The following is a 17,396-nucleotide window of genomic DNA, read 5'->3' on the forward strand; positions in this document are numbered from 1 at the left end:
GTTATACTCCACAAAGGAATGCTTGCTGTTTTTTTCCTTATCCCCTTTAGTCAACTGTCCATCAGAGACCCAAACATTGCTGCTTGCTTCTATTTAATCATGTGGTTTCACCCCTCTTTCTTTTGTCAGCTGTTTTCTTAAGACATGCTTTGAACTATGCTGCTCTTCCAAGATAGCTCACCTGCACAGATCGTTTGAAAACCCTGCCTACTGGGACGTGACTCAGGGCAGAAGGCAGGTGCATAATGCTTTCCGATTTTAGCATGGCAATGAGACAAGAGCATCAGTATGAACAACGGATTCTTTGCAGCTTCTAGATGGGAAGATGCAATTGGGCTTACTGCACACTCAGCTAATAAAAAAATTTTGTAGAGTCATTTAAAACCACTGGTGCATTCCTTCTGCTCTCCCAGGATCATGCAGTTTGCCTTGCTATGATTGGCAACGTGCTGGTCTTCAATTCTTCACATCTCCCTCCAGTAATGCCAGGCTTGAAGTGCCTGACAAAGACAGAAAGACAGGAGAGGAACATATGGGTATTTTTCTACATTTAGCAGAGCTTATGTTTTGGGAAAGAGGTGCAGAATGCAACTATTGACAACTAAGTCTTTCATTCATTTCAGCAACTCTGGTAGCAGAATCTCCCTGGGGTGAGTGCGAGGCGTGCTGCTACACTGCCAGAGAAGGAAAAGATTATTTAAAAGATCAGGCAGGTCAGCTCCAAAACTCAGCTGAAAAGTTTGACACTGATCCAGGGGAAATAAAGTGCTACTGCATCTCACCTTGAAGTATTGCCCTTAGATGAAGAAAGGATGAATAAAAAGCCATACCTTCAGCTTTCTGCGGTATAGAAGTTTCTTCTCTCCAAAAGCAGAAGGATGCATAATATATAGAAAAAAAAAGCATCCCTGAGATAGTGACTGGCAGGCCTGAATGCTATCCCCCCAGAAGGTTCAAACAGACTGTAGGCTTTAAAGAATTTTCAAATGCCAAGGACACCAGCTTACAGCCACCTGAACACTCCTTTGCCCCAAAGGTTGGAGAAAGACTTTTCTCTGATAAATAATGCACTGAAGTACCCAAAAGTTTATGACCAAACACACATTTTAAAATAAGATAACCATGGCTCAGAGATGCAGGTCTAGTACTATGATAAATGTGAACAGTGTGACAGGCTTTTTTTGGGGTGCAGCACTGGCTTCCCAGCAGCCACAACAGATGGCTCTCAGTAGGTCTACACAAGAACAACTCTCTTGGGCAAGTGAGCAAGAGAAAGAAATGGGGGAAAAAAACCACAGAAGCAAAATATCTCATGAGGAAGCTTCAGCTAAGGCATGTGAAGTGATTATGGTCCTGCATGAGAGATCTTTGTTAACATAAACTATGAGTGAAAGCAATTTATGTGAGCTGTTAGGAGGTGCAACTTGGCCAAATGTAACAACCATGTGTTTTCTCATACCAGTTCTTTAAAATCTAAGTAGTCCTCTTCAATTATACCTAGATATATCTAAGTTACACATAATAACACAAGCACGCCACCTGTATTTTTACTACTTCTGACACCTCTGTCTTACCATGCATTTAATTAAAAATCACTAAGTGAATGACATTAAAATAGCCTCATTGAAGAGCAAACCTAGAATTCATATTAATTTTTGCTAGCTCAAAAATAAAACTAATTTATCATCACCACTCCAAGTGTTTTAATGTTTTTGATTCATTTTCTCCCTGAATATCAGCCACCATATAGTACTGAATACACAAGAAAGTAAGAAAGGTAGATGGAATCCAAGCTTGAGTATTATTTGGTATATAAGTACATCACAACGAATCACGTTTACCTAACATGAATAAAAGGATTTCAGAATTTGGTCCCCAATTTCTCAAACTATCAAAATTGAGTGGTTAGTGCCATAATAACAAAAGAAGAAAAAGCAAAATATTTCTCTTTCAGCCACAGGACTCAAAGAGAAAGCACATGCAGTCTCATGGGAGAATGGGAACGGGAATGGGAAATGATGTTTCTGAAGCATGTTACCTGTTGCCAAAAAGATAATAAGTAGCCGCATAACTTGAAATCCCTATAGTAACACAGGTATCTAAGAGAAGCTATCAGTAAGTAAAGTGTAAGGGGCAGAGTACAGGCAAAAAAAAGGTTGAAAAAGCAACCTGGAATGCATATTTAATTTCAGAAGTGGTACACCAGTAGTCCCTCACATACTTAGCATTACTAAATTTTAAGTCCTTACCTAAAATGACTTTATTAGAATTCTCTCTGGCATGGCATGCTAAGCACGAACTCAACATAAGTGAATAAATGCTCTTTTCTCGCTGGCTTTCTGCCAATCTGACTACAAACGAAGGCCTCATATGCAAAACCAGTCATCCTTGAAGACCCTGAATACTGTCAGACTTAGCACACTCCTAACTCATTTGGCCACAAGACATTGTAGATGTCTCCACGTACCATTCAGAAAAGCAAAACAGGACACTATACTGTCCTCATTTGTTCAGGAGGTGGGGGTGGGACACATTCTCTCTCAAACATGGAAGACATTAAATTCACATAATTACCCTATTTCCTGTTTCTGAACAGCTTCTCAGCCAAGCTAAAACAATTGTATCTTAAGATTATTAAAATGGCATCATCGTAATTCACAAATACATCTTAATCTTTTTAGGTAAAAAGACACAAGCATTTTGCTTTTCATGCCCCTCCAAGCAGTCTGTATTTCAGATTTGCTGTGGTAAGAAAAACCAGAGACAGCAGATTAATCCTGTAAGACTTAACGCAAACTGCTCAACTAAAAGAGAGCCTTCTATTCCTCTGTTCCAAGCATTCTCTCATTTTCTGAAGCTGCAAATCTCAACATTATGTTCTGTTTAGGAGATTTCAGTCTATCATCTAAACTGAACACAAAAAACATCCATGGGAAGTTTTGCAATTGACCATGTAAACACATTTCTACAAGTCTCTACATTTTTCTTAGCCTCAATTCTGTCCATGAAGATCCCAGATACAAATACTGCATAGAATCAGCAGTATCAAAGAGGAAGAAGTCTTAGAGACTTCTTAAATGTTCTTAAACTTAAAATGTGACTGTCATCACAGATTTCCATTTTCTTATTTGCTTAAGGTTACTTCCATTTCTGCATGATATAACCACCATGAAATAGTATTTTGTATTCTTTTAAAACAGAATTAAGAATCAAACCACAACAGGTGTCATGAAACAGCAAAAGAGGAGATTGTGAATTTTTGTTTTCTGAAGACTGACAACATCCCCTCCTACCACAGCCTGACTTGCATTCCCAGTGAAAACATTAGATTCACTGTGAAGCAAAAAAAAAAAAAAAAAAAAAAACAAAACAAAAAAACCAATCTGCATGTTCTTAAGAAACTGGCATGCACTTAACAAGTAATTCCTTCAAACACAGCAAATCTAAATTTTCAAGAGACAAGCTGACACCTACTAGCTCAAGATAAAAACCACTGATAATAAAACTTACACTCAAATACCCATATCAGTGTTGGAAATAAGAATTGTTTGCATAAACATTCTCCTTGTCCAACAATCCACTCAAGAACATGAAACAAAGGGTAGGATCAAATAAAGGCTTCAGACAGATCACTTAAAGCAAAAAGATTGCCTTTTGCCAACTTCTCTAAATATAAGATGCTGAGAAACAGATTTGCCTCAAAAATCCACAGCAGAATCCCTTATATATCATTTACTGTATTAAGCAAGGTGGTATCGGAGCAACCAATGACACAGTGCATGAAACCAAACTGCCAGTAGCGGACGTGGAAAGTTAATATAATGCTTTCAATTCAGAAAGACTTCAATCCAGAAACACTTCTACCATTTCTACCTTTGTGCAGGCCCCAAAGCACCTTCACTAGCTATGGCTGTATGCTAAACCACAAATTGGACCAGAGTTTTAAGAAGCTGATTTTGCAGAGCTTATACAGATATATATGTAGAGAGATATATAGTTAGATATATATGACAATCACAGAAGATGAAGAATCAAGATGATACCGCTGTTCTCCAGCAAACACATTCATTTCACTTGTATTTCTCATCCACTGAGTTTTCAAGGCATTCTGATAGCATGAAAGCAACTACAGAACATTGCTTAACAGTCCGAGGTGTTGAACTTACCACCCCAGGTACAACAGCTGAGCCCCAAACTAGTATTTCCCCCCAGGGAAGGGCTAATGGCAGGACTTACAGGCTCACATAATGCCACAAACATTGCTTGATCTCAGCAGGCTTGTATGCAGCCAGCTGAAAAACTTCTGCTCTCTTGGCATCACAGCAGCCTCAACGATCCAATCCACAGAGCAAACTGGAAAGACTTCAGTGACATGCACTGGAGGAGAAGAGCCATCTCCCTACATGGTTTCTGTGGTAAGGAAGAAATACATTTAAACAAAAATTTTGAAACATCCACAATAGTTACAAACCTTGTAATGCTTTCTATCTCCCTTCCTGTTCTTATTTCCTCACAAAATTCTGAAAAATTCTAGTAACTGTGCTCCCAAAAGTCACAAAGTTTTATAACTGTAAGCCAATCATTGTCTAAATTTTTATAAATACACAGCTATTTGCTCTAAAAGCGGGTGCTCCTTTTTTCATTTTAACTGCATTACCATCAAGTAATGCATCTTTAAGAAAATCAAGATGCCTTCATCTTTTCTTTGTAGTGGTTAAATCCCAAAAAAGGAGCAGTAGCAGATCAAGAAGTCAAAGAAAAAAGTAATCAATTCACTGTTTGTTATTTCTAGAATTTACTTTTGTGTGTTTAAGTCATAAACCGTTTCCCAAAACTACAAAAAAAGAAAAACCACAACACCACAAATCAAAATAGTGGACCAAACAGAGAAGACATGAGAAGGGAATAAGATTCAAGAATTAAAAATCATATCCTAGGCTTGAATCTGTACAGAGAACAAAGAACTTACAAACACAAAGTACTATATCTTGGCATATACAAAAGCAATAAAGGAATCACATATACACCTGCAATGTATCTTGTCATAGCACTTAACCAAGTGTTAGACACCATAGTATCTCTGTCTGGATTAAAGCAGCTGAAGTCTGTTACACAAAGTTTGTTAGATGGCTTTCATCCATTCCCCCTCATAATCTCTTGTGAGGTCCAGCTGGGCCTGGCTTGCCTCCCCCCCCTTTTGCTTTCTATAGAAATGAACCACGGTCTCAGATTTTCAAGGCTTTGAATGGGTTCACACTTCCAAAGTGTGAAATCCACTAACAGTGGAGGCTGCAGGTAAACCCTGACAACTTAAAAAAGCTGGACAGAAGGGATTTCCACTGAAGCAATTACCAGTAGGAAAACTGGCTATTTCATGTTTGTTAATTTAACACTTAAGAGCACAAACATTATGCCAAACAATGTTCTAGAAAAACAAACACATGGTAAGAACTCCCACTGGCTCCCTAAGCACTTGGTACCAAGGAAGTGACTGTTTACATTAGTCCTACACCTTGGAAGAGAAGGAGGAATGGGAAAATGGGAGCTAAAGTGGCAAAATGTAGGAGGTGGCATTCTTAGAACCATACCTCTGAGGAATTATCAATTTTTCTTCTCCCTGATAATGAAATAAAAAAAAAAAACCAAAAAACCAAAAAAACTTTATAAGGTTTTTATTTGCCTTTTCTATGATAAAAAAACAACCTGCAAGGCATCAACAGAGCATAGGTCTTAGAAATCTTTGCTTGTATCTGATTACATGCAATATCCACTGAATTTATAGAGGCATCTGTAATCAACAGCCAGGAGACTAAGAATAAGCCCTTAGGCAGGTTTTAAAACAGGAGACAGTTTAGCATTTTTGTCCTCATGCATTTTGTTAGATGCATCATTTTTACTTTTTCTCCTCCTTCCTCCTCCTCTCATGAACAAGGTCTGTTGGTTGAATGCTGGGGCTGAGGCACAGGCTGTATTAGACCATGTAAAAAGCACGCACAGAGTTCAGAAGTAGCTTCTGCCTTTGATAACTTCAGTTTAAATTAGAGGCAAGGCAGCCAATGGGCAAAGGAGATGAGCCACCAGTGGGAGGACAAACAGGTACCTGTCATTTAGGAGGGCTACCCAGTAAACCAGTCTTTGAAACCTGCTGTGTGCCATGGCATAGCGATAACTTTAAACATCACAGCAGAAATGTGAGTGTCTCTTTTTTTCTGAATCTCTCCTTAAACAATAGCTTTACAATAACTTACAATGTAAGCACAAAGGCCGGAAAGACTGGCAGGTCTCACAGCATAAATGACTCATTGATAAGTGAAAGCTGGAAACATCAGACAAATGAAAACAAACACCATCACCAGCGTAGAAGTACAAGCATAACCTGTGTTCAAACGAAATCCAAAATCCTTAATCCAGGGAGAAACAGTCTGTGTGCTGGCCAGAACAGCACTGCCTCGGTGAGTTTATGGCCCCACAGTGACAAATGAGTTTGAAAGGACCAATGGAACAACTCAAATAACAGGTAGAGTTGGAACCACTGAGATCTCTCCCATCTCATTCATCTGTAGCACACTGCCCAGTAGCCCGGCATATTTTCCAGCTGCATAATGCATACTACCTGTTAAGCAGTAACTTTTCAGAAGTAGCCCTCTTAAGAAAAGGAGACAGAAAAACAACAAAGAACTACCGAAGTCACTTCTGCTAATACAAAAAAGTAAACAATTAAAGAGAGTGTTCCATCAAATTCCTATGAGGGTAACTTAAATGATATATTTCTCCTTGACTATTTTTTCAAGATTCCACTGTTACAGAACCTGCCAATAAACCTGAAGTTCTGGGGTCAGCCAGGTAAAAAAGAATTAATCTAACCCCAAATTATCATTTTTGCATTATTTTTCCATCCATAAAAGGAGATATGGATGAGATTTCTTTGCAGATAACACCGTAAATTGATAGCTTTGTTCCAGTTCACTACAGTTTCTTATTGATTTTCTCTCATTTTAGCCTGCATTGATTTGTTAATCCCTTCTCTGTAACAGTTCTAATGACAAATTGAGAATGAAAAACTGCATGCTTTAGGGCCTTTTCCACCAACCTCTTGCTTCAAACAGTATTTTCACTTGGATTTGGAACATGTCTATGCACATACCCGGGGTTAGACCTGACTCACCTCAAACTAGGATGGATACTTCTACATTGAAAGCTTTCTGTTTAGGCTCCTCATGGATGAACAAGGCAACTGAAACAACTTCAGTGAGGCAGAGGTGGATTTCTGCACCAACAGCTGTCACCTTGCAAGGCTGCTGCTTACAGAGGCTTTGTCTTAACACCAAGCACATTTTTTAAGCAATTTTGCAGTGCTCCCCAAGGTTGATTAGCAGGCATTAACTGCATCATGCATGTGAATGGCACTAGTAAACATTCATGGCATTTGTTGGTGCAAAGAAATACTTCAGAGGAGCAATGAGCTGGATCACAAACTGTCTCTGAGCTCAGAGTGAGTTGCAGTCATGGTGCACTGTTATTAGAAAAATCCATGCAGAAGGATGGGACCCAGTCAGTATTTTTAATTTAAGGAATATAGTATGAGCATACACAGGTCACAGAGTTATAATAAGATAACTTAGATTAGTCATTTTGCTACTAATAGGCTAATCAGATGCAGCTGCCAATTTGGTCTCATTGTTAGGGCTGCACTACTGACAGCTCATGCATGTCTGCACAAGCCACAGCTACTTCAAGCAGTTTTAGTCTCTTTCCATTTCCCTGATACCTCCAAGTGAGGCATTAATCTGGAATTCTAACTACAGCATGCTATCAAATGGAAAATTAATTAATGAATTACGAAGATTAAGGCTTCGCCCACACTCACATTTATAACACCTCAGTCATCACATGCTGGGTGGCTCTCCCAACTCCCGACTTCATCCTATGTCAGTTCTCCTACTTCACCCAAACTGTAGGCAAATCAACTATTCATGGTCTCCCATACAGACTACAAAGCAGCCTCACCCCTGGCTGCCACCTCAGTGCTACAGTACAACCCCAGAAGAGAAATTTCTGTCATTTTAAACCAACCTTCATCTGCAAATGTGATAATTGGGAAATCTCTAGGTTTTACTCACACAGCATATGCCCTCTGGCATGCAAAAGCACTGTGGCCATTTTCCTTCGCCATTCACTTGGTGCGAACTTGACTTCCCATCTCCCTTTCTGCAATGCCAGCTGCAGAGAAATTGGTATGGGTGACGGGAAGCACGGTACTGGGAACAAATATAATCTCCTCTCTGCTTTCCAAAAATTACACACCTTGAGTTGGTGATCTAGGCTCTGCTTATAATCACAAGGAAAAGAGGAAAGCAAAGCTCGCCATCCTCTCACCTAATGTTAAATAGCAGAGCTTCACTTCCCTAAATTATTTACAATAGAATTGCAACTAGGTTATGGTTTTCATGGAGCAGACTAGTATTTCCAGAGTAACCTCTGCTGCCTAACACACTGGTGTTCCTAACTTCCAGAAATGACTTCGCTATGAGTGTTAAATGTCTCTCTACCCATAGGCCATAAGATATCCTTTATAAACCACAGTCACATCTTAATAGCATAAGAAAAGCACAGAATAAATGGGATGGCCACCTAGCCAAAAAAATGCATTTGAATTTCAGCAGTTTGTTACTGCTCTCAATTTCCTGCTAGGAAAACAACAGGGAGAACCAACTGACCTAAGAAGTAAATCCCATTTCCTCATTTCCTGTGATAGAACGGTGAACTCCTCTCAATCTTCTTGCAGTCTTGCCAAGATTAGTGTTATGCTCCTACAGAGGTGTTGTAGTTTAACCCTGCAGGCAGCTAAACACCACACAGCTGTTAGTTCACTCTCCCCCTCACTCAGTGGGATGCAGGAGAGAATTGGGGGGGGATGGGGGGGGAAGAAAAAAAAAAGGTAAAACCCATGGGTTGAGATAAAGACAGTTAAATAAAACAACAGAGGGGGAAAAAAGTAATAATAATGATAGAACATGCAGAATATACAAAACAAGTGATGCTCAACGCAATTACTCTCCCTGAGCATGACATCACATGGTCTGGAATAGCCCTTCGGCCAGTGGGGGGCAGCTGTCCTGGCTCTGCCCCCTCCCAGCTTCTGGTGCACCCAGCAGAGCACAGGAAGCTGAAAAAGTCCTTGACTAATGCAGGCACTACTTAGCAATAACTAAGACATCAGTGTTACCAAAATTCTTCTTATACTAAATCCAAAACACAGCAATATACCAGCTACTAGGAAGAAAATCAACTCTATTCCAGCTGAAACGAGGACAACAGGGCATGCAGATCACACAAACACACTTAATGTAACATAGACTTTGTATTTCATTTGCAGATTGCAGTTTCATTCTTTTGATACATCCTGTTTGGGTTTTTTTCCCCCCTAATGATAATTTCAACAATTTGGTCTCTATTTTCATCCTTAATTGCAATTCCTCATTTGCACAGTGAGTTGTATTCAGAACCCACTTCTCCATAGCCTTTATTTTTCTTTATTGTCACTTAAAATCAATTGATAAGCCAAGAACTTGACTTCCACTCTTGCAAGAATATTAAAGGGACCATCTCTACATTACCATTTTTATCATGCATCTCAAAAACAGCGTAACAAAACCAACCTGCATCAATCAAGGAAAATTTAACAATGCCATTTCTCAAAGGACATAGATCAATACCAACTTGTAAAAGACACCAATTCATGACACAAAAAAAAAAAAACAACACCAACCCACAAACAAATCACTGCACTACTTGCCTACCGAGTGAGAAGCTCCACATCACTTCAACTTAAGAACGAGGATAATTTAATTGGTCCAGAAGGACCTCACAAACGACTCAGTAAAAGACGAGCTGGCCTTTACCTCTCCTTCTGTGGGGTCTCCCCTCATGAAGAATCACTAGCATCTAACAGCATTAAATAAACATCCAGGGAAAGCAGCACACGTTAACTGAAATATAAAACAAGACCTGTCTGGACCATGCAGATATCAACTAACTTTCCCTTCCAGTAATACCACAAGAGAGAAAGCTTAATGTGTAAAGGACTGGAGTGGAATATGTAACACCTGGGTTCTCTTCTCAGCTTTCCAGCTGACTTGCTGTTGCACCTGAAGTCACATCATTTCTCTATTTCCACTCCTATCCCCTGCTTGTTTTCAGTACTAGCTGTAAGTGTTGCAAAGCAAGAACCACCTCTTCACTATGAATTTTTCCAGGGTCCACATGTGTTTCTGTGACACAGTTAGGAGTATTGAGGCAAGCTGGCAAAATCAAAGAACAAGGTTTACTGAAACTGTTTTTCACACCACCACTTCTATTGAACTATATCCCTGGATTAGCTAAAAGTTATTGAGCTTGGAAAACTAGAGAGATTTTTTTGTATTTACCACCTTCCCTAGCACCCAAAGTGGTTTTCTTAAGCAGCTTATTGGATCAGTTACTACGCATATGTTCTCAAACTCTGAGCAGTAAAATCTGGTTTAGGAAAGTTCTATGTAGAAGTTCCATCTTCCACAAAAATACAAACCTCTTGTTTTGACCATTCAAAATAAAGAACAGAGCCACAAATATTTACAGTACCCAGTCAAATAACTAAGTATACAGAAGCCATGCACACAGCATAGAGGTGATGTGTATGTAACACTATCAGGTTATTTAATACGCTTTAAAGTCTCAACTACAGCTTTGCTTACAAAGAGGCCTCAACAATTTTCTCTGACAAGTCAAAAAATACAAAAACAGTTGCCATTTTTGTAAACCCAAAGGCTCCATTTTCAATATTAGTGTCTATATGTTAAGGTAATAATGCTGCTTATACATTAACCTATCAGTCATATAATAATTAACTAATTCATTATCATCATAGAAGATATCTTAGAATTGTCTGGTAGCTAAGATGCTTAGTATTTTGCAACATAAATGGAGGAAAAAAGCAAAAAACCAAGAATATAATAAAAACAAAGCTATCTTAAATTAAACAAAAATTACATTACTGCAACTGCCACTGAGAAAAGTGGCAATAAGCTTTGCAGTCAAAGGGCCACGAGAATGCCTGTATTCATGATGGCATTCCCTGAAGAAAGAAACCATATGGAGGATCCAAACGAATTTGTATTGCATGGGATGAACATACACAGACTGGGACGAATGCACACACTGGAATTATGAACCACAGTAGGATCAGGATAAAACCCAGCAGGTACAGGTTGCCGCAAGTCCATCGGTTATTTTCATTGCCTGACACAACTGGGCTCTACATACACCATCAAAATTTAAGCTGGGTGACGGTAAAACCGTCCAAGAAACCACCCCAAAATGAGTGTGACACAGATTTTTTTTATTTTTTTTTAAATTTCTTAACTGAAATTTCAGATCTCCCTCCTCAGAAAACTGTCATCTAGCATAGCTTGCTTTAATTAGAGAAAGGATATAATGGAAACATGGCTCCATGTGAACAGTGCTGCACATCCAGAATGAATCTAGCCCTTCCATCCAGCTTAGCAAGAAATGTTCAGCACTGTGCAATGACTTCTCACTTGTTTATGGCTGCAGCAAATGTTTGCTGCAATGTGAATGACATGCTGAACATACCACAAACAGTAAAATGATAGCTATTAAAACCAAAAATATCAAACAGACTGGAAAAGCATTTTGACAAGGAGGAAACATTAAACCATGTCTTTGTAGCATTTGCTAAATACAGAGGCTCATCATATTTCAGGCCATTTGTATTTAATTGTCCTTTCATCTGAAGAGCAGTGGATATGAATGCACATCAGGCAGCAGATGAGTCAGATGTTCTGAAGAGGTCCAATCAAGGACGCCCCACAACACAAGAGCCCTGCATGAATAATGTCTCTCACAACTGACTTCAGCGACAGCCTAAAGTTTCTTTTCAGTGCCTCATCCTATTCCATGGTGATTATGCACCAGAGCACTGAGAAGAAAATAATAAATAGACCTGGAGTCGCATAATTCAAAAAGTTTAAACACATGAGACTCCGGGAACCTGATGTCCACATACTCTTTTAAAGCTGCCAGGAAGACATACTCAGATTCGTAGATAATTATCTAAAACTCAGGCTTTTTTTCTTCTATTGTTTTAGTTGAAAGAAAAAAAAAAAATCTTCATATTTCTCAAGGTCAATGCTTCCAAATGAGTTTGTCAGCTGAAGTCAAACTCACAGTGGAATAGGTCACTCACAATGCTTAAAAAAAATCAGGTTTTGGAGTGGCAGGCAGACACAGACATTATATCAATTTTAGCACAAAGAAAGGAGAGTCCCTGGTCTTTGGTGAAGAAAGCAGGTAAGCCATGGGCATGGAGACAGGAGCAACACAGGAGATTAAATCTACTGCGCTGTCCTTGAGGTAAACTAGTGTGCCTTTTATACTGTCCTCTAATCCTTAGATTAGTTTCTCCATTTTGGTTTTAACAGATTTATCTGAAGTGCAGAGGCAATCAGCAGACCACAACTTTGCCAAAAATTCAGTTGAATCATTAAAAGTGATTTATAAAAATAGACCATGGATAAAAATCATAAGTTGTAATCCTCAACTGTTAAACTGGCTCTCTCCATTAAACATGCAAATTGGAACTGGTAATTCAAGGTGAACATGGAAAAGAACTCATCTTCTCTGTATTCCCTTTAATTCAGCTCTCAAATGAAACCTTGTCCCCATACAACAACAAATGGAAAAAGGAATAGCTTGTGTGTAAACGAAAACCAGCTCACACTCTACATAACCTACATATTGCAATTTAATGCATTTTTAAGTATAAATTTTAGCTCAGGCATTATTCTGTAATCTTGAAGTGAAGCAATTTAGGCTCTTATTAGCTGCTTTTTCCTTTTCTCATCAACACAGTTCCTCTTAGGGTAGAAATGATGCTCACTCTTGATCATGCTCTTCTTAAATCATCTTCACGCTGTTAGCTCCGCAAAGAATGATGCCTGCTCCAGAACACTGCCATTGCTAATCATTCAAATCAGGTCTCTCATAGATCTATAAGGAGGAACAGTGCTGAGGGCAGCAGAATGAAGATGAGATTGTTTTTCTCTTCCTTTTCAAGGAATATATCCGAATGCACCCCTTCACCTTCTTGGATCACTCATCCTGCCAAGCATAAGTTCCCCTGTGCAAAAGCTATGGCTGCCTTGGCTTTGTATTGTACAAGAAACAACAGAACTATATACTTGAGGCATTGCCCAAAGCACAAGTGAAAAACAGCGTGAAACAGATTCAGTAATGGTGTCCTCTATAAATATATGGTGACAAAAGCAGGGGCACCCATCTCCGAGTAAGAAAGCTGTTTAAGACTCAGTGAAGTCAACATCAACTAAACAAATTATTCATTACTGCAGCATCCCAGGCTCTGAAGCTCCACTTCACATCTGTGAGTATACACATTCACAGAGCACTGATGATGGGAAAGGGCAGAGGCTGACTCTTCTAACCAAAGTCTCACCATGGGAGAATACCAGGAGGTAGAGATGCAGCACATACATTGCAGCTGAAGCGGTCAACCTGTACTTACCCCTTGCATATTTTTTTGACTGATTATATGCCCAGATGGGACCTGCACATTGCCTGCCAACAGGCTAATTGCCATATACTGCCTCTCAGACACTAAAAAGCCAAGGAAATGGTTTGTAGGCAGTACAGGTTGCAGGTTGTTTCAGACTACAGAAAACAACTTGAGTAAAGTTTTCTTTCTGATTATGCTTGAGGATAAATCATTTTGTATCAAATTAGCCATATGAAAAGAAAGCCTCCAATATCACTGAAGGATCTTATAAGGTAGAAAAATATTCCAGAAGCTGTGGCATTATTATTTATCAGCTAGAGAAAGGCCATTGGCTAAGCTGTTACAGAGGACAAAAGTAGCACTGGGCAGGGTCCCAGCTCATCAACTAGGCTGTACTGCAGGTGCAACTATCTCCTGCACACATTGCTATCTGAGAGAAACTGGCATCTTCTGCCAATGGTAACTCTGGTTCCACTAAGGAAAAAATCAGTTTCTGAATGCAAAAGCCTGTTAAGAAATTTGAAATAATAATTTTATCATATTAACTTCTGAGCTTACAGGAAGACCAGCGAGGGCTTGTGCTGCAGCACTTCAACAGGTTCTACTAGGAAATTGTTCTAATTATTTTAATGCACCCAAAAAAAAACCCCCAAACCTGGGAAAAGAAAGATCATTTTCTTATTTACCTGAGACGCTCCATTTAGGCAAGGCACAGAAATAGGAATGTGACACAACAGCTCCACGCGTTGTTCAGACGTTATGCTTGCCTCCTGCCCATCGGGAACCACCGTGTGCCTTCCAAGTTGCCCATAGTCCGCTCTGCCCCAGGTGAAGACTTTGCCAGTTTCTAAACACAAAACACATTTCAAGATTACTTATTCAGTAGGTTCCTGGAACATCTGTATACCAATTCAAAACTAGAATGACATTCTTTAATGCATCTTATCTAAAGCTCCAAAAACCTAGTGAAAACTTACTTCTGGGAGCAGAAGAGAAAAAATTCTGAAACTAGCTGAAGACATATTATGATCTGCTTCTATGCAGTTACTCAAACTTCACTAACTTATTTTCTAGCAGAATAACATCTGTAGGGTGGCCTGGGCTATAAATGAAACCATGTCAGTAAAGCTGCATAACCTGGACATTCTGTATACAATATATACACACAAAAGACATATTTTTAGGTTAACAGAAGTATACACAAAATAGCTTACTCTGAAACATAAAAGATTCTTCTCTATTCCCAGGCTTTGCCATAGAGACATCCATCACATGCCCTGTATTTAACATACAGTTTATGTTTTCCTGACAGAAGTTACCTTCTGTCACAACTTCTGTTAGCAGAGTAACAGCCCTCAGGACAGCAACTGGTTAGTTAGGAACACCACCACAGCTGCCATTAAGCAATGGAAATGCACCAGTTTGTTTTCACAGGAATCGCACGCTGGCCAAGGAAAGGTAACTTTAAATTAAATCAGCACTATATGTATCACCCTTCTCTCCACATACTATACCCGGTTCACTGCTGTGGGGACTGACACCCAAAAGTATGGATACCCCAGTATGGACAACATCCATAAAGCAATCTTTTTACCTTTGGTTCCCAATTTTTTTAAAAAAAAACAAAAACAAACTAAAAAACCTACCCCCTCCTCCCCCCCAAAAAACCCCAAACAAACCAAAAACCACACAACCAAACCAACCACCCAAACCAAAACACAGTCATACTAAGCGATAGCTTCATTTTCCTAATGAAGCAACGAGATTTCTTCAGGTAAGTCATGGAAAGCTGTCCCTTCTGAGCTTCCAATTAAAAAGAAATTACATATACACAGTGTGAAGAGTATATTCTCAACTTGGTTTTGACTAGAAGCAGCAACCCACATTCCAGCCCAGAAGAAACCCGCAATGACCTTGAGTTACATAAACACTTCAGACAAGCCTCAAACTCCTCTCCAGAATTGAACCCAAATCATCAAGTCATCAGCCAAATGATGTGGATTTGAGGAAAATACAGTCAAGTCAAGCAAGTCAGCTTCAACACACACACTTTTCCCCTTGTCAGTCAGTACAGGCATATCTCACAGAGGACTCAGGAGCAGGGGGTACCAGTCACACTGCCCAAAGATGACAATTGAGGGTTTTCTCAACGCATGCCATAACACAAACCTTTGGAAACCTGAACACCTCCCTTTTCCTCTGGGTGCTATTAAACTGTCCTGAAGGGCATGTAGGTGGGTACTGCTGGTTTGTGGAGTTGAAGCTGATAATGTATCTCATAAATAAACTGGAAACCTCTAATTTTGTATATTTAAACAGACAAGAAGTATATGCATTTTCCTTGGAAATCTGCTAGCAGTGGTATCTTTTACTCCAATCTTTGCAACAGTTTTTCAGATGCATTCTCTCAGTTCACTGATAATGCTTCCTCTTAAATAATTAAGTGATAAAATTAGTCGTCCTTTTCTCAAGGGCACAAATATTTTCTTCCTTTGGAGCTTCCAAGCAGTTCAGAGAAAAGTTGAAACCAGTCACATGCTACTTTCGATACAACTGAGGTCTTTCAATATAGTAGCTTCATTTTTTTTTAGGTTAAAGCGTTAAAACAAATCTCATTAAGAGAACAACGAGGATACCTTACAGAGATTAAGAAAACAGTTTGCAGTTCAGAAAATATGCTTGTTCTGGAGTTAGTATATTTACTTCATGATTTGTATAGATATCCGCTAAAAACATCTGCGGCTATAAAAATGTTGCAAGAACTCTCCTACATTACCATGTTACGTAGCAAATTTGAACGTAGACTAAGCTTCAGGCTTTTACTTCAGACCAGGTTACTGCACCTATCCAGAACCCTGTTAGTGGACTGGAAAAGGAAAGGCAGGCTGCTCTATTTTGTATCAACTACAGGAACTGAAGCTGAGTTTTATGAAATTCAAAGCCAGAAAGAGTTTCTGTACCATCTAGTTAATCATTAATATACCACAGGCTCTCAAGCACTACCCAGACATTGCCGTATTGATGCCAAGGACCATTGCTTAACTAAAGCATTTCAACTCTCAGAAGCCAAAAGCATCAAGTGCCACACGCAAAAACATCAGCAAGCCACAAGGCCTCTGGAAAGGCAAGAAGTGTATTAGATAATATAAAACCAGATCCTCATACACAGTCTATAGCACTTATCCTGAACGCAGTAGCAGCAGAGGTTCCTCTCAAGTCTGACTTTTGGGAAAAAAAAATTCTTTCCCCAACCAAATCTGGTGCTCTGTCTGGACCCAGACATGAACAAGAAACACCAGCCACTCATGTAACAAAAATGATCCTTTGCATCATCATATTAGGGTACCACTCCGCCTTGTCTCAAGTCTTGTCTGCTGCTGGTGTCTGGATTCAGATGAAGGCAGTCTAAAAATCACAACACACAACTGACCAGTTACTGAGAAAATAATTTTCCCACCCTGCCAGTGACTAGCAGAAAGCAGGGAGCAGTTGACATGATCACCATCTTGATGACAAGCTGCTAGAGCAAGTTCTGTGCAAAGCAAGCAATACTGTTCCCCTCTGCCAACAGCCTGTGAAAGGTGGAGAAAAGTCCAGTGGTCTACAGCTTCCCTGACTGCAAGATCAGAGCAAAACACCACGACCACTTACTCTGAAGTCAAACTAAACTGAATACATCATTTCCCCTTATGAATAAAGGGCTAACGAGTCCATCATATGCCCTAAGCTGCGGCCTCTGTGTTTAACTGTTTTTACTTTTGAGAAACCACCCCCTTTTCAACAGGATTCATTTGTCCAATTACAGTTGCCATCAGCTGCCTATTGT

General features: G+C 39.5%; 1 protein-coding gene across 1 annotated transcript in view; it reads right to left on the reverse strand.

The window, feature by feature from the left end:
- SERGEF (secretion regulating guanine nucleotide exchange factor) overlaps nt 1–17,396 on the reverse strand; it is a 161,269-nt gene that overhangs the window by 110,442 nt on the left and 33,431 nt on the right. The window contains 1 exon segment of the mRNA XM_009635386.2: nt 14,257–14,417. Coding sequence (XP_009633681.2) covers nt 14,257–14,417 — 161 coding nt within the window.

This window comes from Egretta garzetta, unplaced genomic scaffold (genome assembly GCF_000687185.1).
Source record: "Egretta garzetta isolate BGI_Z169 unplaced genomic scaffold, ASM68718v1 scaffold133, whole genome shotgun sequence".
Classification (NCBI taxonomy): Eukaryota; Metazoa; Chordata; class Aves; order Pelecaniformes; family Ardeidae; genus Egretta; species Egretta garzetta.